Here is a 24,871-nt window from a genome sequence, read left to right on the forward strand (position 1 = left end):
TGTTGAATGGTCCTTTGTTGAAACACTCAGGATGAGTGGAGCTCACTGACTGTGTTTGGTGAACCGACGTCATGCCCGCAGCCCTCTCTCTCTCATCTAATGACGGTCCTGGTTGATGAGGAGGACGCTGCGAAACAGTAATTAGGGGCCGTGGGTAAAGGTTGATGAGTCGAAGCCCTCAGCTCCAGCTGTATATAAAGTGAGACAGTCGACTGTGAAGACATGAGAGTCTGCTTTGAGGAAGGAGCTGCTTTGAGTTAAGGAGGATCTAGCGAGGAGCAGTTGCTGTTCGTGTCTCCGTTGGTAAAAAGGTACAGTGTGCTTGATGCTTTGGAGTTAGCAGGAGAATAGTTTCCCCTGGAGTCATATCCTGAGCCAGCAGACAGGCATGAAGCAGGACTCTAGACACGACTCTAGACTCGGCATTGGTTTTATATTCTTTTTTAATTTCTCTTGGCCTTTTGGGATCAGTAGGACCTGATTAGTACAAAAACTAAACCATGTCTTTGAACAGGAAGTAGTTTTGTTACTGTATAACAAAATAAAGTCATCGGTAGGCATGGTTTTCAAGGTATACCGTGGCTTTAAAAGGTCAGGGTTTCAAAACCATTAATCATTTTTACAGCAAAGAATTCAATTATTTATGTTCTGAGCTTGTTGAGCTGCAGGTTTAGGCTCACTTAAGGGACTTTTTTTGTAATTTATTGTATTATTTTAACACATTTACCAATGTTCCAAATATTCTGTGTTGTTTAAGAATAAAATAGATTGTGTTCAGTGGAAAAAAGGTGTTTTTCTTACCAGGCATTTCAAAATAAGTCATTTTAGAGCTTTAATTACAATATCAGGAAACTGTAAAACCACAATATTTTTGCTTAAGGTTATTGTAACGTCAGAATCTGATACTGGCCCATGCTTAGTCATCGGTGTATAAACCATGCAACACATGCAACCCCGCTCTGGGACTAATGAAGGATTATCTTATCTTACCTAAAAGCCGTATGATTGTTCAGTGTTTTATGACTCTATAAATTTTCCATTTTGTCTGTAAGAACAGTTTGATGGTCTGAAATTATGAATAGAAGCATCCAGAAAGCTGAAAAATCAAATATGAATGGTGATGTCCTGTTGTCACATCAAGCAACAAATGTTATTGAGCATAAAAAACAAGCTCCAACCATAAAATCTGATCAGGTTCCTCTGATACTTTTATCCTGGTCTTGGCTGTATGTGTATGTATGTATGTGTATGTGTCAACAGAGATTGCCACCATTGTGATTTTGTTAACACTAGGTTGCACAGAAAAGTGTCAGCTAACGAGGACAACAGATCTAAGTTTAGCAAAATGAAATGTAAGGTGCAGCAAACCCAAAATATAATGTCTCTTATCATCTCACAAGCTGAAAATCGTTACTGCTGAGACTTTCAATGCTTTGCTTTGCTCAGTATTTTGATATGAAAAACCTTTTTTTTAATTCAGCAAGATGGGATTATTAAGTAGCTAGAATATACAACAGTGTCAAGACTCAATAGAATTAATGCACTTAAATACAAACACAGTTGTTTGAGGAGTGCAAACAGTGTACTTTCAGCTTTAATCAGAGCAAACATACAGAGTACACCGTGCCTGTTACAGCACTCAAAGTATTTTAAACAAGGACTAAACTGATTAAAACGCGCTCTTGTTCATTTTAAGGTAAGAGGCCTCCTTAATTTATATATTTATTTTAAAAATACCTGTGTATGTGACAATTCTCAGTCTAATACATGTAAATCATGAATGTACTGTGCACAGATTAGAGGATATTTGTGTACATGCATGAAAAAAGGTGGCTGAGAGTATGTTTTTCAGCCGTAACAACAAAGAGGCACTCTGATTTTAAGGCTGCAAAGCTCAAATAAACGCAGGAACAAGCTTTTATTTTGGAGGGCAAAATGCAAACAAAAAAGTTTCCATTAGGACTTTCATAAGCCTTGATCTGAAGTCCTCTACAGGACTTCAGAGTGCTGATAAACAGCGCTAATAAAAGCTGGCTGCATTGTTTGTGCAGCACCCTGAATTATTCACTAATTTATTTGAAGGGCGTGTAGGTTTGGACACGTAAGCACTCCTTCATGTAGTGTGTTGTGTGTAGTGTGTAGTGTGTTTTTTTCCGTGTGGCAGATTCTGTAGATAACGTCTCTTTTATTTGACTCTTTGTTCCGTCAGCTGGTGAAGTTGATGGTGACGAGGGAAATTTCTCACCGAGCTGTTGTTTACACACGGGTGTAGGAGCTGTGAGATGTAATAATAGTTACCCACTCCCTGTGCTTGGTGACTATGGTGATAACAGCACGTAACTTGTGCCTATCACCTCTTCTGTTTTCTATATGTACATCATTTGTCTGGGCCCAGTTTGCTTGAGGTTTGTCGTCTGACTGCAGCGTAACGACGAGGAAGTAACAGACGAAGCAACAAACTGGTGACTTTCTAGGAAGATTTGAAAAGGATGAGCAGAGGAGAATCGGCTGCATGCCTCTGGGATTGGAGTCCAGCAGACTGTGACTAAAACATCCCCCACCCCACCCTCTCTCTGCTCTGCTCCTCTGCCTTGTAGACATCATATTTAACGTGAGAGGCCTTCGCCATCGTCATTGAAGGTCTCTGCTGCAGACTGCCAGTCTCTTCTCACCAGAGTTATCTCCACACAGGCCTTGGACTCTCTCTCTCTCTCTCTCTCTGTCAGACTTGTGCATGAGCGTTGACATCGGTCTAACCCGACATGCTGACATTTAAAAACAGCATCTGTATTGTTTTGATTGGACCGTAGCCACGCCTAGACCGAGGCAAAGGTCTGCCGGTGAAAAAAGGCCTGTGTTTATTCAGCTGTGTCTGCAAAAGACAATACTTCTTCTTCTTCTTCTTCTTCTTCTTCTTCAGGAGTGCATGTGTATATTTAGCATCTGTACCAACTTATTATCACAGCCAAGGAAGCATGATGACAGGCAGCTATTCTTACTCACTTGTTGAATCGCTGCATGCTTGCCCGTTGAGAGTAGAGCCTGGCTGATAATGAAATATCGAAGCCAACACCGATGTTGATATGTGAGAGTCGTGGTGTAACGATTCCCCAAATTTAGTTATTGTGAGGGTGGATGACCAAAATGTTCCCACACTCTGGTCTTGAATGTGACCAGGGGGTGTCTGCCATCTCAGGGTTATTATTCATCCTCGGATAATTAAACTTGGAGTGTGAGCACTCGATCGTGATTGGACCAAAACAATCATGTGACACATGCAGGGATGCAGGGATGATGTATTTTTGGAGGCCAGCCTGGAAGTTAGCATCACCCTGGTTCACTTGACAAAAAGCCAATGAGATTTTTTTCACTGGCTTTTGGATTATTGCAGAAAATAAACAGTTTTTTATAGATTGATAAATGTATTTGCACTTGTTTGTGTGTTTTCGTTCGCCTTGAGTTGCCTCTTGAGGGATAAATGAAAGTGCTTCATATTGAATTGGATGTCTAATGAAGAACAGAGTTAGCACAAAGCTAGCTTGGAGTGACACGTGTTATTAATCCATTTACTCAGTGGTTGATTTGCATCCTTAAACACTGACATATCACTGGCAGAGTATGTTGATGTAGTGTTGGCAGACAGATTAAATCATAGTGGATATTGTGTGTGTGTTGTCCTGGCTCGTTTCCACTGGTCTATTGTTTTCCAAAATGAGACCACATTTCCCAAAAGCCTGTTAATTCCTAATGCAGATTTATTATTCTTCTTTATGGCTTTTGTCTTGGTTGTTAACAGAGGTTGTTTAGATTTCATGAAGTCATTTTTTGTTGATGTCAGGTGGCGACATGTATGTACCAAACAAATTAAGATTATCCAGGGTTTATTTGTGTTTTACCCATGTGCTGCTGCCTTTTGTCGCTCCCAGATATTTCCTCACACACCTTGCGTCTCCTCTCTGTCTAATGAAAAATAAATGTGGAAGAGGAGAGAGAGATATCACTTTACCTCTGGCAGCTTCCCTGCAGGTTGGAGAGGAATGAGTGCAGTTTATTGCTGCACATTTATCCACTTCTGAAACTCCTGACCTTCGTAGATTACTGCTACACTGCTATAAGAAGATTCAATACCACACCATTACCACTTCAAAAACCCTGCCTTAAAGTCAGGCAGGGTTAATCAGAAACATCACTTTAGATACTAATACCAGACTCCATTGACAAAAACAGCAATTTTACTGGGCAGAACACAGGGAGTTGCTGGAATACTGCAGCCTTGATTGGTTAGTCTGCTTGTGTTATTTTGTGACTTTCAGTGGTGTATGAATACTTTACAGAAGTTAAAGTACCACACAATAGCACAAATAAACTAACCAATCAAGGCAGAGGTATTCCCGCAGGTCCCTGTGTTCTGCTTGGTAAAATTACTATTTTTGTCAATGGAGTTTGGCAGTGATGTAGAGCGATGTTTCTGATTAAACAACAAGATAACCCTGAGATAGATAAACCTGCCTGAATTTAAGGTTAGTAACAGTTCTTTTGAAGTGCTAGTAGCTTTTTGTAGTAGTGTAGCTGTTGTAATCTAGAGCATTGCCATATATCAGTACCAGACTCCATTGACAAAAACAGTAATTTTACCGAGCAGAACACAGGGAGCTGCTGGTATACCGCAGCCTCGATCGGTTAGTTTGTTTGTGTTATGGTGTGGTACTTTGACTTATGTAAAGCATTTAGACACTGAGAGTCACACAATAACACAAACAAACCAGCTGAACGAGGTAGTGGTATACCAGCAGCTCAGTGTATTCTGCTCAGTAAAATTACTGTTTTTGTCAATGGTGTTTGGTAGCGATATATAGCGATGTTTCTGGTTAAACGATAGGAACTTACTCTTTAATAAAAAGGTCTATGACGGTAGGAATCATCTCCATAACGTTGTCAGACACTTGTACAGTGAGAAAAAGCAACAAATCCCCATATTTGAAGAGCTGGAAGCAGTAAGTCTTTGTCATTTTTGTTTGACACGTGACTTTATCGATTGTCAAAACAGTTCCGCCTCTACCTTCAGCCTGTGTTTCACTAACAAAAGCAGTAAGGAGGCCAAGGTTCACAGCTCCTGCAGGATTGTGCAAGAGGAAAGTATTGGAGAAAGAAATAAAAAATAAGGAGCTAAAGAGGCTTATGAAGGTTTTTTTTCTGTTTTCTGTAACTTGTTTCACTCCCACCCTTCCTACTTCAGAATGAGGTCTCATTAGAGCAAGTAGAGGAGGAAGATTTGGGACAGAGGGTACAATTCATTGGGGAGAGGCTGACTTACTGAAGAGGAAAATCTTCTCTTTGCCTCCTCAGCTCTGAGACCGAGGGAGCAGACAGAGATGAAGGTGGGGAAGAAAAAAGAGTGAACACAAATTAGAAGTAAGACAGGCTGACCTTTTGAAAGTTAGTATTTTATCTGGGGGAAAGTCGCACTTTACATTCACATCGTCTTATATTTCCTCACGGCTCAGAGGGCCACCGAGCAGCTGGAGTGCAGTGCCTTGCTGAAGGGCATCTCAGCAGTATATTTACAAAGAGGGGAGCTGTGTCTCATTTATCTTGGCTCTCCTGGTCCTGTGGTGTTTCCAGAGCAGGAAGTTTTCTGGTCATGAGTTTGGTGTTTCAGCCTGGATCTCGATCACGTCGTCTTGTTGTTTTCCCCCCCAGCAGCTGGAACTGGATGTTTGCATCTGCAGTGTTTCCTCGCCCGATTCCTCTGCCGGCCAGCTACAGTAAACACCCGTCTCTCTCTGTATAGCTCGGGAAAAGGAATGGTGTGGGTTTGGCTCAGGGCTGGACTTTGTGGCTCGAGTGTCAGATTGAAATTTGAAGCAGTCAAATCGATGGGGAAAAGAGAGTGCAGAAAAGTCAAGCTGGCAGCTGCCAATTCAGGTTTCTTGTCTCCCATCCTTCCCTGTTTCTTTCTTCCTCACCGGTGAGTCGTAACCTTAGTTTTATCTCTCTCTCCTCCTCAGTCCACTGCACTCCTGAGGAGCCCTCACTGCTCTCTTCAGGCATTTCTTCTTCTCCGTTCTCTATTCCCCCGACTCCCACCCCTGCTCCCAGGTGCTCTGTGGGCATCAGTCGGCGAGCTCAGAGCCTCAGGGCGCTTTACGCACCAGCTATCATTAGAGGCTCTGTCAGAGAAAAAGTTAGGGGTTTCTTTTCAAAAAAAAAAAAAAATGAATAGCTGTGTTTATTCACCTCAATGTGGCATTTGGACCTGAGATGAATTGGCGCTCTGTGTTGGAGCAGAGGACGGGGACATTACAGTGTACCTCTGTATGTGGTGTGGATGCAAAAAAGTAAAAATGAATGCAGCAGAAATGCTTGCATAATATTGAATTTTTATAATTCTTGTGCATCTAAAGCTAAAATACCGATGCCACAGTTTGGCTGAAAACAAACAAGGTGATATGCATAATGGAGGCACGTCTGGTTTATGTTTAAGAGAGTGTTATTGTGTGCATTTGCTGGTTGGTTACTCTGGTGTCACTGCCACTGATAGTGAGTGCTTTGTCTGGTGTGTGTGTGCTGTAATTGTCTGTAATTACTTGCTGGTTTCCTGTTTACTCTGCAGGCTTCGTGCAGGTCGACTAGTCTGTTTGGTGCTTCACTTACTGTCAGTATTGGCCTCTTATCTACTAAACAATTGGATATTTACAAACCTAAAGCTGCATCATGTAAGAGAAGTTACATGCTTCTTTGAGTAGTGACCCAAAACTGCAGAACTGGCACCAAATACTTATTATTATTTGATCAGAGTTCCTTAATTTATGTCCTAAATGCATTAATATGCTGTTAGGGGGCTGTATGTGTTGAGATGGTTTCAAAAATAATTTTGAATATTTTGGTTAAACGTACTTGTAGAACTTTTTGTGATAAATAAGTAGGGGTGTAATAATTCTGAAACCGAGACTGAAACTGTGCTACAGACGTCTGAGCTCTCATTATGTACACTTGTTTTTAATTCGCAGTTAACACATTTTATCACAAAAGTATTGTTCTATATAAAGTTAGGTACGAGCTGTATATTTTATTTTTTTCGTCTTCCATCTGTGTGTGTCGTTTGCCTGTTTTGGTCCAAACATCATCGAGTGATCTACGCCTGTGGTAAATGTTTAATTGGCTCAAGATGAATAATAACCCAGAGACTGCAGACCTCCCTCCTGGGCACATTTAAGGCAGCAGTGTGGGAACATTTTGGTTACACCTCCCCCAAAAAACAAGGTCTGTCAGTCTCTGATTTGGAGAATCATTACACCCCTAAAAGACGTTATACCCCCATTTAGTCCAACAAAGTCCATTTCTTTCCTTATTGAAGTCTTTTTCTTCTTTTTTTTGGTACATTGCTGCATTTTATTTCTCTTGTTGATTTGATGGACGTCCCTGCACTAGACGCTAACAAGACAGGGACAAGGATAGTCTGCTGAAGCTTAGGATCAAAAACAGTTTCCTGAAAAGCGGCGAGTGAATGAGTCCAGATAAACATGACCGATGCACATGCTTTACTGTCTTATCTTGACATAATTAGAGTTTGCCTATTCAAAATAAAACATTCGCTGAACTTGGCTCGTCTCCTCTCCTTGTCGTGCACTTTGAGCCGGTTTATGAGAATAATTAAATCTTTCTGTCATTTGGAGTTGTGTGTCGTCTGTCGTCTGTGAGCAAAACTGTGAAGTACTGCGTTTATAAAACAGCTGTTATCTGTCACAGGAGATAGATTTCTTTTATTCACGCCTCCTCCTCCTCCTTCCACAGATCAGCGTCCTCCAGCCAGTGAAGAAGCCATGCTCATCTGGTCCCCTCATGGCCGTCACACGACCACCGTCTCCCTCCTCTGGCAGCCGCAGCTGATGTTCATCCTAGCCCTGGCTGCGCTGCTCTGCCCCCCGGGCTTAGTGACGGGTCAGGGGGAGAGCCAGACCCAGTCTCCTGCCCAGGTGCTCCAGGACCTGCTGGCCCGCTATGGAGACAACACCACCATCACGGTGCCCCAGCTGCGCTCTCTGCTGGCCCTCCTCAGCGAGGGTCAGGGTGAAGGTGGCGGAGACAGCAGCAGCCACGTGGCCGAGACGCCGACAACCACACCTCCCAAATCCAACAGCTCCAAGGTGAGAAGAACGTTTCCCTGTGTTGATTGTGGTTGGTATGACAGATGCTAAATGAATCTGTGTAGCCACATTTCACTTTATTATGCTCTGCCTACAAGTGTTAATTAATAAACATGGCGCTGGCACATCACATCACACACATCTGACATTTATTTACTTGCTGTAATGTGGGATTTCTTGTAAAACACTCTCACTGTCTAAATCAAACTCTAAAATGCTACTCCAGAAAAACGACCAGCCAGAAAATACGCAAAAAACATAGGCTAAGGTCTTCTGCTTCCTCAAATGTGGCAGTCGCATCCCCAACAAGACCTTAAACTGTCACACAAACATCCTAAAAAATATGTCCTCAACCGGCCGTGGTGGAGCTTCAGCCTCTGTATATTTGCAAGCACGTGTCTCGCATTTTACACCTCACTTTTGACATCAAAAATGTCATAATCCCAGTGTCTATATGAACTTTTTTGTTAGGTTTTTTCCGGACCATCGTCCATACATTTGACAAACTTGAACCAGGGATTTGTTGATCAGTTTGTTGACTCATTATCTCAACACTGTATGTGTTCATAAGCCTTCTACGGACTTGGTGCTGAATGCAAAGAGTTCACCTCGAGCTGTGCTTTTAAAGTCTTGTTTATAACTTTTACTTTTATTGCCTTCCTAATTACCCCTGACTTTGACCTCCAGCAGCAGCTGAGGCGGTTTCATCAAGAGTTTATCGGTTACTTGGAGCCATACAGAGTTAGAGGCAGTTCTAATTGGTTCTGGTTTCTTGTGCCTTGGGTCTGTGGTGTGTGTTGGCTCTGATCACTTTGTGCATCAGGAGAAAAATGAGGTTTTGAGGTGAGACAGAGCAGGTAAAAAATGACATGTGTTGCCGCTCAGTTTGACCACAGCTGGATTTTGGTTGATGGTGTATCATGCTGCCAGTGTTGGTCAATTCAAGTTTCTTTTGAGGTTCTCTTTCTTTTTCCCCCTTTTGTTTCTCAAAAAGAATAACTCATAGGCGTTGGGTTCAGGCAGGTTTTCCGTTCGTCCCTTTTAGATCAAAAACATTTACTTTTCTATAAAGGTTAAAGGGTTGTCCTGCATACATCTTATACCCAAAGTAACTGTCTTTATTCTCTAGGGATGGTACGATATACGATTTTATTGTCCTTCGCGATAAAAAAACACTCACAATAAGTTGATCCTAGTGAATTTCCATCATCAGGATAATTGTTAATATCCTCACGACTGACCTAAAAAAAAGCTATCAAGCCAACATACAGTCCTGTATCGATTTATACTGAATTGCCACAAGGGGGAGCCCTGCGTCTTTAGCCAGGTGACGTTAGCTATGTAGCTAAACAGCAAATATCTTCGCTGTCTCAGGCTAAAACGGAGCTGCGATCTTGGGTGAATTGACTGCAATTTACGACAGTTTATCCTTTAATGTTAACTGTAACCGGAACAGTTCAAATCAATTTAAGAATGTAAAGCATATTTTCATAATTATGGCAATAATATTGTTAATTGCAACTATTTCAGCCAGGATAATCGTAACATGGAATTTTCATATTGTCTCATGCCTACTTTATTTTAATTGACAGTAACAAAGAGCAATGATGGGAAGCTTGTTGACACTTGAGATGCCTTTACAAACCAGGGAGGTCACCATACTAGTAACTGAATAAATAAGTGGCGTGTGTGGTCCGTTGACAGGGAGCTGTTGAGTCATGGATTTATAAAACCTGTACAAACTGGTGCATATAAAGAGGATAGTGGATCAACCAAACATGACGAAACCAACAGAGACGAGCTTACTCTTTGCTCCATGTGAAATTCTTGTGGTTTCTCCTCTGTCCTGATGGGGTAGTGCCTCCGGCGGTGGCGGCGGCAGGGTGGGGGCCCCAGAGCCTCTGCACCACCCCTGAAGCAGAAGGGTAAATCCAGCTTTAGTCCTGTCTGGAAGAAGCAGGAGCCACCGGTGCCAGATAGCTGAAATATTTAACATATTTTCCATACTTAGTGTCGTAGTTGGTTCGCTCACTGACTCACTGATCTGCCTTTGAATTGAATAATTCTGAGTAATTACAAGGTAATAAACACCTCTGAGAATTTACTTAGAACATAGGGGAGAGTTGAGGACACGTGTAGCTTAGGTAACCTACAGGAGGAATGCTGTGTGTATCTACCTGAATGAATGTGACAATAGAAACAGGTAATGCCTGTCTCTGTACAGGTGTGTGACTCTCAGAAAAGAAGTAAAACTGCAACCTTTGGCCAACAACTATCACTGCTCTTCCCCCTTTAGTGACGCTGTCGAACTTTTCAGAGGCCGTTCTTCTTCACTGATCGTGTATTCGTTGCTGCCACAGTGGAAAGACCAATGTGTTGTTTGCTCACATAATCACTAAATACCATATTGAATGCGTTTCCTGCTGCTGTGACTGTACCTGAATTTTCGTGAGCATTTGGCAGAGTGATGAATCAGCTGTGATTATGTCGTGAGTCACTATCAAAAGCCTCACTTCTGTTTGATTCATCTTCACTTTTTATCCTCCAGGAAATGAAATTATAACTGGCTTCTGTGTCCCAATATAGGATTGATATATTTACCGTGGATACAGTTTCTCTTTTTCTCTCGTTTGAATGTGACCTTTGAGATGGGATTTCATAGTTTGACATTTCTGCATATGTATGTGTCCTGTTGGTATTTATTTTTTGTCCATTTCTTCATTGTTAGTAGACTTTTTAATACTTGTATTTTTAGCAGTTGTGTTTGAATCACCAGAAATCTTATGGCAAACAGCCAACAATGATTTAATCATCAGAAGACAACACACTGTATACAATATTTATCTTTTAGTTTGTTTTAGAGCTGATTCTTTTCATTCAGCTATTATTTTTTTGATTAATTAATGAATAAAGTATCTGAAAACAGTCAAAATTGCCCTCGCAACAGTGACCAGTAATCTAAAACCAAAAGATACTCAACTTACGATATATAAAACAGAGAAAAGCAGCAAATCTACATATTTTAGAAGCAAAAACCAGAGAATATTTGGTGCTTTTGCTTGGAAAAAGACCAATTAATCACTTCTCTGAATATCTTCAGATTTAATTTTCTGTCTTATCAACAAATCACTCAGTAGAGCTCTTACAAGGGGTCGACCAAACTGTTTCTTTCAGGACTGATGCTGATTACAATAAAGTAAAAATTTAAATATTGGTGCCAGAATTTCAATTAACACGATCTCCAACACAAAACTTTGTTGAAATGCCTTTAAGCTTATGTTTAATTAAGAGAGAACTTTTCAAAATTGTCTTAAAACAAATTAACAAATCAAAGTTACATCGCTTGGCATAAACACAACAGAAAACAAAAAATTTATTAATCAAATCAAACGTTATAATGTTAATGAATCTAAATATTAGTCTATTTAGTGCAGACAAAGGCAGCTCGGTTTTCTCTGTTAAACTTTAATTGCTCCTCCTGCTGGTTGCTGCCAGGCAGTGAAAATCATTATATTGCTTCAAGACACGCATCAAAACTCTTAGTAATCGGTAATCGATCATCAAACAGTTGCGTCCATCCCTAATCTAAACTGCACACAAACAACAAGGTAACTCCCCTCTTCTTTCTTTCTCTAACTGACGACTCGTTATGTTTCCATCTCCAGTGCTTGCCCGCAGACACGTTGGCCATTTACAGCATCAGCGAGCAGTCACGGCTGGACGGGCAGCATTTGAAGGAGCTGTGCCCCACCATGCTGCAGCAGCTGGACGCCGGCACCTGCAAGAATCAGAAAGAGGAGACGCTGAGCAGCGGGCCCAGGCCGTCAGACGCTGAAGGTGAGCGCTGACTTGTTACTGTGTTGTCTGCTCTGATCTGCATCTGTATATTTGCATTATATAGGCCATAAACTGATATTTTTCTCCTGTTACTGTGAGTATATTTAGTCTTTTTACAGCCATTTTGTCAGACGAATGAAAACCAAAAGCAACGTGACCTCGAAAACGGATTTCTTCATCAGATCTGAGCTCCAAATGTGTGTTTTGTTGCTCAGAGATAGTCATATCACAATGTCCCCTAAGGATATCAAAGCTAAAATAAGCACACACAAAGCTTAGCCAAGGCTCAGATTGCATTTCTTAGTTTGACCAACACATCCTTCAGTCAGCAAAACCAGCACAAAGCAGAGATCTCTTCCAGGTATAAAGACAGTCCAGACCGGGGAGTATCTCAGCGACAAACTGCTTCTCTTTCCTCGGCTGCTGACCCATTGTAACTCCATACAGGCTGCTGAACGTACACACCCAGCATGACGTCCTTGAGAGCCACCGGAAGCCATGTTGGCATCCAAGTTTTGGAAATGTGCTGTGTTGTTTAACAAGCCTTAAAGTTCTCTCCGAATCGAAGCGAAACTCAGCTTTGAATTAAAAAAAAAAAAAAAAAAAAAAAAAAAAAACCCAGTTAATTACAGACTCGGAAAAGCTGATGACCTTAAGTGATCCTCTGCCCTCGAGGCTGCGCTGAAATCCAAAAAGCAGCACAACTTCAGTTTCTACTAGGAGAGAAATAACAGCTCCTGTTATGTGTGATGACTGCGGGCATCAATCTTCATCGTCCTCTCTAACTAACGACATTGTGCTAAGCTAGCTCACCACTATCAGCTCTTACTTTTAACCCAGTTTATCTTATCCTCAGCAGGTGGAGGAGAAATGGTTTCCAGGCCCACAGCTCTGGCTCTGTCTCCTCTAACATCTCTCTCTCTCCACTGACAAATTTGTTTTCCCTTATCATCCACTCATATGCCCTCAGCTCATCTCACACTTGCCCCAGTAGGCAGCTTATTTTGGCTCGTGAGCTGTTTTTCTTTGCCTAGGCTGTGCCGATCTGCCAGCAGCAGGGAGGCAGATGCCATGGAAATTCATCTCCACTGCAGATCTTTTCTTTTCTCATTATCAAAACCTAACACTATTACGGCTTTTCCAGGGATGAAATCAAACCTGTCCCTCCCTTAACTAGCTCCCTTGTGGCTGTTTTAATGTCCCTGATGATGATTTAGTTGTGTCCTCTCCTACCCCTGCCCTTGGCCTCATGCCTAGCAGCTTTCTTCAGATGGTCTTTGAGTGCTTGTCAGCAGAACCACTGCACATTATCATCCTGTCCCTGCAGACTGGCTGCTTTCCAGTGGCCTTAAAAAAACTGTTTTGGTTTTTACCTCTTGTGAAGTAAAGCACTCAAGGTTCCTGTAACATGAATAGCTTTAGGCCAAGACTGCTTTCCCTCCCTTGGAGAGTTATGTTCAGAGAGAGGAAGTGTTTTGTCCCAAGGTTGAGTCCTGGGGCTTGTTCTTTTCTGTGTTTACATGCTGCCACAAGGTTATTTCTTTTGCAAACATGGAATGTGCTTTCACTGCTATGTGAATGACACACAGCTCTGTACCTCGTCCAATCTGTAACCTTGCATTTCAGAAATAAGCGAATGAATGGCTCTGAATTTCTGGTGTTGAATTAGGACAAAACAGATTAAGAACCTCATTTAGCGGCTTAGCGCTGTGGCTAAGGATCTAGAGATCATTTTTGATCGCAATTAAAATTTGTTTGCTCACTTCTCGTGCCTTTGCTTACATTATTAAATGTTTGTTTAACTCGTGATTTGAGTTGTGCCCACATCCGCTGTCACCACCAACCCTCCTCTTCTAGTTTTATTTCCTGTCTTCCTCTGTCACGCCAGAGAACTGATCATTAATCTCTCAGAACCTAACTTTATTTTTCCCACAGGTGGTGCAGCCTCAGACAAAACTGTGCCAAAAACCTTTATCTAATGTCCACTATCCTTATTTTTTGTGTCTCCAGGTGTGGATTAAGGCTGTTGTTCCCAGCCTTTTCAGCTTGTGACCTAAAAACAAGTTGCATATGTCTGATTTCAACCAAAGAATGTTTAGTTTTTAGAGGCTAGAAGAGGTGAAACTGTAAATATATAGACTTAAATATAGAGACAAGTCAGAAAAATAGACATGATCTATGTAGCAGAAATGTTTCCTATCTAGTTAATCATCTTGTCACACCCTCCAGATTTGTTTTTACACCCAAACCAGAGGTTGCGGAACCACTAAGTTTCCTGGATTTTTGAGCCTGGGCCTTCCTCCATGTTTTTTGGTGGACCTGCTAAACATCTGGTTCTGGTTCTGGGTACACCGTTGTTGTTCAATACTGCACCAATTGCAAAGATGTTTGTCCTGGAAAATCCTGGAATGATCCTTTAAGACACTTGCGAACTGCCCCATTGCAGTAAATTCTGTTTTTGAATGGACAGAGCTCAGTTTTAAGAATTAGATTATTATAAATCATGTCAAACACATGTTGGTTTGTTGCATTTAAGTGCAGCTGATGCAGATAAAATGCCATGAGATTAGTGTTTGATTTTAGATATCGGAATTTAACATTGCATATATTTGATCTCAGTATTTTTGTGTTGACAGAAAAAGTGTTGCTGCAGTTGCAGCTGCATTACCACACATTATTGTGTTAACGTTACACCTCTTTCTTCCATCCGACCTTCCTGTCGCTCCCACCTCCTCCTCCTCCTCAGTGTGGGGCTTTTCTTTCCTGAGTGTGACTGTGATCAATCTCTTCTCCCTGACCGGAGTCTTCATCGTGCCCCTGATGAGGACGCGTTACATGAAATACGCACTCTCCTTTTTCATCGCTCTTGCCATTGGCACGCTGCTGTCCACTGCCATCCTGCAGCTCCTGCCAGAGGTTTGCCATCCATCCACACACCTCTCCATCCACACCGTCTTCTACACATCCTCTCACATCTCGCAAACTTTGCTGAAAACATTTCTAGTGTCACACAGCTGCTTGGAAAACTCACGCACCTTTGGCCAACTCACGCCTTTGCCCTGTGGTCTTTTCCTTCCTGCCTTTTTTTTGCTCTATGGTTTTCACGGGCTTGTTTTGCTCTTATAGATCATCTGGTGGTGTGTTTATGTGCATGTGTGCATGTGTGTGTGCTCTGTATTTGTCTTCCTGGCATTAAGATCCAGGCCAGCAATGAGGTTTTTCTTGGAAATAGAAAGTACAGTTCTCTCCTCCGCCGCTTCAGCAGCTTTCACTCACTGATTTTTGGCTCACAGCAATTCATAAATCTCTGTTTGTGAAAGACAGTCCTGGAGAAATGGAGCGCGACACCGTTAAAACGTCCTTCAAACAGAAATGTGACCCCCTCGTTAGCGGTGCTCCTTCTGCTGCTGTTGGGCTATTTAAAGTTCATTTGCCCCCCTTTGTGTCTGCAGTCATGGCTAGTGTTTACCTCGAGGCTAGGACAGTGGTTCACCCGAGTGGACTACAACAGAGTATCTGTGTGTGTGTGTGAGAGAGATTTCAGTGATTTCAGTTTAATTACACCCTCTTTCTTAACAAAAGAAATGCATGGGGGTTCAAATGCTGCATCAGAGGATCTTCACATGCAGCTGGAAGGTGGTTTCACTTCTGTTTTCAGTGGAAAATGACTGTTGTCTCTGTTGATTTCACTCCATTCTTCCTTTCTTTTCAGGGGGATAACTGGTTGGTGTTCTCTAATTTCTTTTGATCCCTACCCTGTTAATTAATCTGATAAAATCATTTCTGAACTAACTACCTATTTTTTTCTTCACCTTTCCCCTTCCCTTTCTTTTTCCTTTTTTTTTTCTCCCGTCCTCTCCCGTCGGATCAGTGTGGGGTTATGGGATCCTGTGTGTGACGCTGATCTCTCTGTGCTCGCTGGTCGGGGCGAGCGTGGTGCCCTTCATGAAGAAAACCTTTTACAAGCGACTGCTGCTCTACTTCATAGCCCTGGCCATTGGCACGCTCTACTCCAACGCCCTGTTTCAGCTCATCCCAGAGGTAGTGTCGATGCTGCTGTGACTCACTTAGCAGCTCCCTCACGGTGCAGACCTGCTATGTGGTTTCCACAAAGAGCATTGATTTTACATATTGAGAAAAACTCTGGAAAAGAACTGATGATATATGATATAAATAGAGTGATATGCTTTAATTTACAGCCACAGTAACACCATAAGTTGAACTGAACTCTGAGTAAACTCTCCTCTGTAAGTATGGAGACGTTTTTGTTGGTTTAAAAAAGGTTTAAGTTTGGGATGTCTTTCTGAGAGAACCTGTCAAATCAGATTTGTTCAAATCTGCAAGAATTTCAAAATAAAATTAAAATGAACAAGCTTACAACCCCTGACAAAACAGAATACAGTCTAAGGGCCTTTTCCTTTGTAGCGCAATGCGAATATAGAATGTGAAAGTGTCGCTTTTTTGCCGTGTAATATTTGCATTCTGTGTGAAAGCACTCACAACAAAAACAGTTCAGCTGTGAAAAACAGTTTGAGAAAATAAACAGACGTGCAAATGAATTGCAACTTATTAATTATCTTGGAATTCAGTGGAGAAAATGTTCTACAGATGAAATAACCAGTTGAAAATCAGTGAGATCAATAACCTGAATAAACTAACTTCATCAGGTTGATGCAGAAAATGTCAGATTTTCAGCATCGCTTGGAAAGTTTTAATACAACCAAAAATATTAAAGAGATACCTGAGTAGAAAGTAAACAAATCTACTGTATACATCAAAATATTAACTGATCCTTCCACTCAGAGGTTTTCCTTTAACTGATCAGCAGTTGATTAAAGTTTATTGATTGCAAATTCAAGTGTTTAAAAAACACTAAAGCACATTTGTGAATAACAAATTAAACCGTCTTAGCTGATCCAGTGACCTATTTATCGTCTGACAAGAGGTAAGACCACAGAGGAAACGTTTTGTTCACCCGACACAAAAACACCCACAGTTTCTCTACAAAACAGGGATGGCATTTGTGGGATTCTTGTTCTGAATCGATCGTCATTTTCGATCTTTGTCATCAGTTTTAGATTAAAAATATAGATATAAAAACACAGTGAACCTATAGATCTGCTTTTCACCAAACCCACAGAATACTAATTAAGATATAATCCAGTTTCAACAGCAGATTATAATCTTGATTTATGCAGGTAACTCATTTACATGAAGTGTAATAGGTCATCTTACTGAAGGAGGCTTAGGTACATGTAAACACACTGAAATGCAAAGTCAGCCCCCACATCCAGAGCAGCAAAACCACAAATGTAAGCAATCCTCCACTACTTTTTAAAATGCCGTCTAGACGGTGTGCACACCCATTGTTGCCAGGTTGCAGCTGTTGTGTAATTCACCTAGCATCAGCAGTAAGAAAAAAAATAAGTGTATACCTTGGAGGTGAAGTGATTTTGATTTATTTGTGTCTGCAAGAGGGGAGACGATTACGTAACTCAGACACGTCTCTCTGGTTAGAGGATGCTGTGAAATATCGCTGCAGTCTCTTAAAACGACATCGGCTTTAGTTGATGATCATAAAACGAGGGACAAAAGAAAAACCATCCAAAAACAGCAGCGTTAACTTTTCCGTAAAGATAAAATTGACAACATTAAATTTCGCTCTTGTCTCCAGGCAGCTGGCTATACAGCGTTCTCACCAACCACTAATTATTCACTCCCAGAACCTGCTAAATCCTGATCCTCACCTGAGACAGTTGTTTGAAACAACACCTCATTTCAAAAATATGCAGAGTTAATGATGTCAGGCAGCAGTGATGCTAACGTCGTCTTCTCTCCTGCATGCTAGGCCTTCGGTTTTGACCCCATGGTGGATTTCTACGTGTCCAAATCTGCGGTGGTGTTCGGAGGCTTTTACCTCTTCTTCTTCACAGAGAAAGTCCTCAAAGTGCTTCTCAAACAGAAACATGGGGTGAGTACAGAGCGAGGATGATGTGAAGTTTGCCTTTCTTATTTGGTACAGATGGTGGAAAAGACCGAAAACTTGCTGCCATAAAGGTAAAACAGATTAAATATAGTGCAGAAGTTTTGTGTCCCTGACTTAGTGATGTTGAGATCAGGGCTCCGTGGAGACCATACCATCTTCTTTATGACCCTGGCTGTGTGTTTTTTGGCTCGTTGTCATGCCGCAGAGTGAATCTGGGACCGATCAGACGCCTCCCTGGTGATAAATAAGGATCACAAAGACCAAACACAAAATGACTGCAAACAACCTTGGTTTCAGTCGACCATCAGGGATAGACAAAAGAAATTAACATGCGTAGGACTGAGTCAACATCTCTGTCATAGTCTCAACAAAACTGTACTTTGTGAGCCTCACAGAGTCGGTATTTATGGCTGGGTTGAACAGCTTGTGTCTAAGGTCAGTGCACAGAGACACAACCCAGTGTGACGGGCGTAAAACTAGGACTCAAAAACAGAGGAGGGCCTGATGTGGTGTCTTGACTTTTCCACTCCAAAAATCACACCTTTATGAGAGAGATTCTGTGAGAGACAAAGAAGATCAGGGCCTTTTTTTATTTCTCACACATGGTTTCTGATGTTGAAACCACAATCACGCTATTGCAGAGAATAGTTTTCTGATATCATACTGTATATCACAGTATGGCAAATGTGTGAAAAAAGCCACATGTAAAATGAACAAATTGTGTTTAATAAAATCTGCATTTCCCTTGTTTTGCGTTGCATCAGCAAGGGCTGCAACTACCAGTTATTTTCATTATTATTTAATCTGCTAACTTGATATATACCCTTTAATTATTCCCACATTTTAAACTAATCTGAGTTAAACCCAAATATATTCTGTTTATTACTAAATAGGACAAATTAAAGCATCACATCCTGATATTTGAGAAGCTGGAACCAGCAAATATCAGATGAATTGATTAAAATAATGTTAAAGGCCCTATGGAAGGAGACAAAGGCAAATATAACAGGGAAAATTACAAATATGTACATGAAAATAAAAGTAAGTAAAAACCAATAATAGAAACAGGAATTAAAAGCAGCTTTATACAAGCAGTGATTTAAACCAGGGCAGGATTTTCATCTAAAGTAAGCATTCTCCCCGTCGGGGAATCGAACCCCGGTCTTCCACGTGACAGGCGGAGATACTGTCCACTATACTAACGAGGAGAGACCTTCCCTGACCGGGAATCGAACCCGGGCCGCGGCGGTGAGCGCCGAATCCTAACCACTAGACCACCAGGGACCTGTGTCTTTGCTGTGGTACAAGACGGAGGAGGGTGGGATCTTTGGATTTCCACAAAATTTGCCAAATTTTGCGACATTGTTTTAACATCCAGCAAGTCACAAAACATTCGACAACAGCCAGAAAGTCGCAAAACTGTACAATAACTCCCCGTCGGGGAATCGAACCCCGGTCTTCCGCGTGACAGGCGGAGATACTGTCCACTATACTAACGAGGAGAGACGTTCACTGGTAGCGCCGAATCCTGACCACTAGACACTAAGTTGATACTTGCGCTGTTAACAGGGCTCAGTACATTAGTATTTGAGAAAAATCAATTTATGCAAAGATGATTTAGGACGCAGGTTCTCCACCTGGAAGTCGAGATCCCCTAAGAAGTCTTGAAATGATTAATGGGACAGCACCAGAGTAGAATAATGTTCTTCCTCTCAAATTAGATTTTGACTTTGCTGACTCTACAGCAACTTTCAGTAGATGTAGAATAACTTAAACTAACCTTACTTAAATTAAACCTACTTTCTCCATTGTCCTCTGTTTCTTTAACTTAACAAATATTTATTTAACTTAACAAACTAAACCACAGTGTCATTGTCATCAGGCAGCCGGGTGTTTCCACGGATAAGTATTTGCTCAGGACATCATCGTCATCGTCATCATGACGTGCAATTAAGTTGTTCCTTTTCTTTATCTGTTCATCAGCAGCAGGTTTAACCAGCCGGACAGGATGTTAGCGCTTCAGTAACAGACGCTCATTTGAATTGTGAATTATATCTTTATAACGAGATGATAACGATGCCTGAGAGGTTGTTTGTAATACTTTTGTTTGATGAAGGCCTTACACAGTCTTTATATGCACAGACGTGACTGCAGTGTTTGTCTTTTTCATGCATCAGAGCCAGAGGTGCTAGTGATTCAAGTTCACAGACTTCAGGAGTTTGCATAAACGTAGCACACACCCCTCTGTAGTAAGCTAGCTTCTGCCTGTACTCCAGAATACATGTGACTTACATGTGTTCATTCATTCACTCAGAGTGGATTTGACCTTTACCCTTCATCAATGCTTTATGTTTTATGCTGAATTCTTTTAATGGGTTAAACAATTTGGACAGTAGTTTGATCATTTGAGTAATTTATCAGGTAAAAACGTGACCCAGCTTGTGGACATTTTACCCAATTAATTAATGATCAGTTAAGTCCTAATAATATATAAATTAATGAATAATGGAAATGGTCATCGCCTGCAACTGTAACTGTAATCCGTCTGTTCAGGATTTATTAGTTGCTCCGTGCAGCACACTTTTACTGAATTCATGTATCAATGACAGAGTCTCTTTTTCATTTTAGTTCATGGCTTTGTTTCACTGATTCACTACAATCCTGGTTCCTGCCTATACTGTATGTAGAGTAATGTATTCATCACTGTGTTAAATGTACATATGTTTCCTCTATAAAAATGGGAAGTGGACTCTTCCTTCATGCCCTGTTTTTGGTTCTTTTCCACTTAGCAACCACACCTAACTGTAGTAGTAATAGTGTCTGTGTCAGCAATTTTAAGTTTTATTTATATTTATTTTAACATTTGTAAAGGTACAGCAGTGTTTCAACTCTTGATTAAATCCTCAAACTATCTTGGTTTATCTTACAAACTGCAGACATTAACTCAGCCTCACTGCTCATTCACAAAAAGCAGCAGTTGGTAATGTAGGTGGGTGATTGTGGGACAGTTGCTCCACCTTGTGGTGACTCGTCTTTGAGCCATATGGTCCCAGCCAACCCTAATTAGCAGCTAACACCTTGACCTGCTGATCCAATTACAGACGCTCCTTGAATCACAGACATCGCAGCTGTCAGCTTCTACATTTCATGGCAAAACAGCCTATTAACATCTCCCAAGTCTGTCAGTGTAAACTCATGTTTAAAATGTTGGGTGAGGGGGTTGTTTTAATGGCCACTTAAAGGTCAGGATACTGGCTCTGGTGAGGTGTCTCTGAGTGGATTTGTAGATGTAGGTCACGCTTAGAGTCACTGTTTTTACTAAAAACTTTAATAAAAAGTCACATGGTATCTTGTAGGGCTTTTTGGTTTCTGTTTGAAGAACTCAACCTTGGAGCTCCGTTAAATTTTACCTGCACAGACTTTTAAGCTGTTGTGTAGTCCTAATGGAGACGATAAAACAACATTCCCAAGAGGAAGTAGTAGAACAAGATGCTCTAATGGGACAAATGCAGATCAGGGCACAAAATTTCCTCTCTGCTCTTCTGCTTATTAATTCACCAAATTTCAAGGTTATTTCATTTGTCAGGAAGGAAATTTCCACCAGAGATCGATCTGTCAAAATCTGTTATTTATTGATCGTGATATCTGTTTTCTCGCTGTCTCTCAGGGCCACGGCCACAGTCATTACCCCGGAGCAGATCGTTACTCGACACCCGACGCAGACCTGGAGGAGGGTGAGAAGGAAAAGCTGCAGCAGAATGGAGAAGCCAGCAGTCTGGCTCTGGGCAAGGTGGACGCAGGGGAGGGCGAGCTTATGCTCAGCCCTGCACAGACACCACAGGTAGGATTCAGGGGTGGGGCAGGGGATGGAGGAGGGCGGGATCTTCAACAGATTTTATGCAGCACATTTCCACAAATTTTGCGGCATTTTTTAAACATCCAGAAAGTCACAAATATAAGGGATCTTTGTATTTTTACAAAATTAGCAAAAAAAATTTGTGGCACATTTGAAACAATGTTAGAACAAACCAGAAAGTGCAAAGGCACATTCGACAACATCCAGAAAGTCGCAAAACTGTACAATAACTCCCCGTCGGGGAATCGAACCCCGGTCTTCCGCGTGACAGGCGGAGATACTGTCCACTATACTAACGAGGAGAGACATTCCCTGACCGGGAATCGAACCCGGGCCGCGGCGGTGAGAGCGCCGAATCCTAACCACTAGACCACCAGGGACCTGTGTTTTTGCTGTGGTACAAGACGGAGGAGGGTGGGATCTTTGGATTTCCACAAAATTTGCCAAATTTTGCGACATTGTTTTAACATCCAGCAAGTCACAAAAGTAAGGGATCTTTGTATTTTCACAAAATTAGCCAAAAGATTTGCGGCACATTCGACAACAGCCAGAAAGTCGCAAAACTGTACAATAACTCCCCGTCGGGGAATCGAACCCCGGTCTTCCGCGTGACAGGCGGAGATACTGTCCACTATACTAACGAGGAGAGACATTCCCTGACCGGGAATCGAACCCGGGCCGCGGCGGTGAGAGCGCCGAATCCTAACCACTAGACCACCAGGGACCTGTGTCTTTGCTGTGGTACAAGACGGAGGAGGGTGGGATCTTTGGATTTCCACAAAATTTGCCAAATTTTGCGACATTGTTTTAACATCCAGCAAGTCACAAAAGTAAGGGATCTTTGTATTTTCACAAAATTAGCCAAAAGATTTGCGGCACATTCGACAACAGCCAGAAAGTCGCAAAACTGTACAATAACTCCCCGTCGGGGAATCGAACCCCGGTCTTCCGCGTGACAGGCGGAGATACTGTCCACTATACTAACGAGGAGAGACGTTCACTCGGAGCACCGAATCCTGACCACTAGACACTAAGTTGATACTTGCGCTGTTAACAGGGCTCAGTACATTAGTATTTGAGGGTGGTGAGAGCGCCGAATCCTACCCACTAGACCACCAGGGACCTGTTTCTTAGCTGTAGTACAAGACTATTTCAGAAAAGTAGGTTGAAGCTGGAAGAGCATGTGATCTTCAAAAAATTATACAGAACCATACAATAACTCCCCGTCGGGGAATCGAACCCCGGTCTTCCGCGTGACAGGCGGAGATACTGTCCACTATACTAACGAGGAGAGACATTCCCTGACCGGGAATTGAACCCAGGCCACGGCGGTGAGAGCGCCGAATCCTAACCACTAGACCACCAGGGACCTGTGTCTTTGCTGTGGTACAAGACGGAGGAGGGTGGGATCTTTGGATTTCCACAAAATTTGCCAAATTTTGCGACATTGTTTTAACATCCAGCAAGTCACAAAAGTAAGGGATCTTTGTATTTTCACAAAATTAGCCAAAAGATTTGCGGCACATTCGACAACAGCCAGAAAGTCGCAAAACTGTACAATAACTCCCCGTCGGGGAATCGAACCCCGGTCTTCCGCGTGACAGGCGGAGATACTGTCCACTATACTAACGAGGAGAGACATTCCCTGACCGGGAATTGAACCCAGGCCACGGCGGTGAGAGCGCCGAATCCTAACCACTAGACCACCAGGGACCTGTGTCTTTGCTGTGGTACAAGACGGAGGAGGGTGGGATCTTTGGATTTCCACAAAATTTGCCAAATTTTGCGACATTGTTTTAACATCCAGCAAGTCACAAAAGTAAGGGATCTTTGTATTTTCACAAAATTAGCCAAAAGATTTGCGGCACATTCGACAACAGCCAGAAAGTCGCAAAACTGTACAATAACTCCCCGTCGGGGAATCGAACCCCGGTCTTCCGCGTGACAGGCGGAGATACTGTCCACTATACTAACGAGGAGAGACATTCCCTGACCGGGAATTGAACCCAGGCCACGGCGGTGAGAGCGCCGAATCCTAACCACTAGACCACCAGGGACCTGATTAGGAATCGAACCCAGTCGAGATCCTCTAAGAGGTCACAAGAATATTGAGAGGCCAGTGTAGACTGAAAATAACGTTCTTCTCTGTTCTTGTTAAATACTGGACAGATTCACCAACTCTTTAACTCTTGAATGCTTATTTAGATGATATGAACTAAGAGAAAGAAAAGAAAACAACATCATCTGCATAGAGATTGAGAACTACTCATTTTAGATGCACCTAGTAATTCCTCAAAAAAATCATGATATTAAGCATTTAAATTCTGTGATTGTAACCCAGTTATCAACTAAATTAGTGAACACATCCTTGTTGATATGGTATTTGCATGTTGCCGCTTTCTGTGTCCATATTTACCTCTAACTGGTGTTTGGCACTCTGTTCATCCAGGACTCTCAGAGCCCAGACAGCGGGGGCCGGTCTGGAAGCAGTGGCGGTGGATGCTATTGGCTGAAGGGGACGACCTATTCCGACATCGGCACACTGGCCTGGATGATCACGCTAAGCGATGGTCTGCACAACTTCATCGACGGCTTGGCCATCGGCGCCTCCTTCACCGCCTCTGTCTTCCAAGGCATCAGCACCTCCGTGGCCATCCTGTGTGAGGAGTTTCCCCACGAGCTGGGTGAGTCGGGCTGGGATTTTCTGCAGCAGACAGCAACGTTGATTAATACTTTGAAAAATCAGTGCTTGGCAAAAATCTACAATTGCCCTTCTATCTATTTTTCTGTTACCAGGAGACTTTGTGATCCTGCTGAACGCTGGCATGAGCATACAGCAGGCTATGTTCTTTAATTTCCTGTCGGCCTGTTGCTGTTACCTGGGCATGGGCTTCGGCATCCTGGCCGGAAACAGCTTCTCACCCAACTGGATCTTCGCCCTGGCAGGAGGAATGTTCCTCTACATCGCTCTGGCAGACATGGTCAGTGTTTGGGAAAAGGGATGAGGTCAACACAGACGGGTGTGGTTGTTGTTACAGTCTCATA

General features: G+C 42.2%; 1 protein-coding gene and 13 non-coding genes across 17 annotated transcripts in view; 1 reads left to right on the forward strand and 13 right to left on the reverse strand.

The window, feature by feature from the left end:
* Positions 1 to 24,871, forward strand: part of slc39a14 (solute carrier family 39 member 14) — a 31,655-nt gene that overhangs the window by 2,893 nt on the left and 3,891 nt on the right. The window contains exons 1-8 of one of the 4 annotated variants that reach the window (XM_018688495.2): positions 26 to 311; positions 7,795 to 8,147; positions 11,813 to 11,984; positions 15,856 to 16,025; positions 17,833 to 17,955; positions 21,638 to 21,811; positions 24,276 to 24,510; positions 24,623 to 24,807. In XM_018688495.2, the coding sequence (XP_018544011.1) occupies positions 7,824 to 8,147; positions 11,813 to 11,984; positions 15,856 to 16,025; positions 17,833 to 17,955; positions 21,638 to 21,811; positions 24,276 to 24,510; positions 24,623 to 24,807 (1,383 nt within the window). In that variant the 5' untranslated portion in view covers positions 26 to 311; positions 7,795 to 7,823. Of the gene's footprint in view, positions 1 to 25; positions 312 to 1,677; positions 1,697 to 7,794; positions 8,148 to 11,812; positions 11,985 to 14,730; positions 14,901 to 15,855; positions 16,026 to 17,832; positions 17,956 to 21,637; positions 21,812 to 24,275; positions 24,511 to 24,622; positions 24,808 to 24,871 lie in introns of those variants that run through there. The other 3 variants (XM_051074897.1, XM_018688494.2, XM_018688493.2) reach the window with 3 other exon arrangements.
* trnad-guc (transfer RNA aspartic acid (anticodon GUC)) lies at positions 19,107 to 19,178 on the reverse strand. Its single transcript has one exon. It is a non-coding gene; the product is annotated as a tRNA-Asp (tRNA).
* Positions 19,401 to 19,472, reverse strand: trnad-guc (transfer RNA aspartic acid (anticodon GUC)). Its single transcript has one exon. It is a non-coding gene; the product is annotated as a tRNA-Asp (tRNA).
* On the reverse strand, positions 22,057 to 22,128 carry trnad-guc (transfer RNA aspartic acid (anticodon GUC)). Its single transcript has one exon. It is a non-coding gene; the product is annotated as a tRNA-Asp (tRNA).
* On the reverse strand, positions 22,135 to 22,206 carry trnae-cuc (transfer RNA glutamic acid (anticodon CUC)). Its single transcript has one exon. It is a non-coding gene; the product is annotated as a tRNA-Glu (tRNA).
* trnad-guc (transfer RNA aspartic acid (anticodon GUC)) lies at positions 22,401 to 22,472 on the reverse strand. The gene has a single exon. It is a non-coding gene; the product is annotated as a tRNA-Asp (tRNA).
* trnae-cuc (transfer RNA glutamic acid (anticodon CUC)) lies at positions 22,479 to 22,550 on the reverse strand. Its single transcript has one exon. It is a non-coding gene; the product is annotated as a tRNA-Glu (tRNA).
* Positions 22,745 to 22,816, reverse strand: trnad-guc (transfer RNA aspartic acid (anticodon GUC)). Its single transcript has one exon. It is a non-coding gene; the product is annotated as a tRNA-Asp (tRNA).
* On the reverse strand, positions 23,046 to 23,117 carry trnad-guc (transfer RNA aspartic acid (anticodon GUC)). The gene has a single exon. It is a non-coding gene; the product is annotated as a tRNA-Asp (tRNA).
* On the reverse strand, positions 23,124 to 23,195 carry trnae-cuc (transfer RNA glutamic acid (anticodon CUC)). The gene has a single exon. It is a non-coding gene; the product is annotated as a tRNA-Glu (tRNA).
* trnad-guc (transfer RNA aspartic acid (anticodon GUC)) lies at positions 23,390 to 23,461 on the reverse strand. Its single transcript has one exon. It is a non-coding gene; the product is annotated as a tRNA-Asp (tRNA).
* On the reverse strand, positions 23,468 to 23,539 carry trnae-cuc (transfer RNA glutamic acid (anticodon CUC)). Its single transcript has one exon. It is a non-coding gene; the product is annotated as a tRNA-Glu (tRNA).
* Positions 23,734 to 23,805, reverse strand: trnad-guc (transfer RNA aspartic acid (anticodon GUC)). Its single transcript has one exon. It is a non-coding gene; the product is annotated as a tRNA-Asp (tRNA).
* trnae-cuc (transfer RNA glutamic acid (anticodon CUC)) lies at positions 23,812 to 23,883 on the reverse strand. Its single transcript has one exon. It is a non-coding gene; the product is annotated as a tRNA-Glu (tRNA).

The sequence above is a fragment of the Lates calcarifer genome, linkage group LG13 (assembly GCF_001640805.2).
Source record: "Lates calcarifer isolate ASB-BC8 linkage group LG13, TLL_Latcal_v3, whole genome shotgun sequence".
Classification (NCBI taxonomy): domain Eukaryota; kingdom Metazoa; phylum Chordata; class Actinopteri; family Centropomidae; genus Lates; species Lates calcarifer.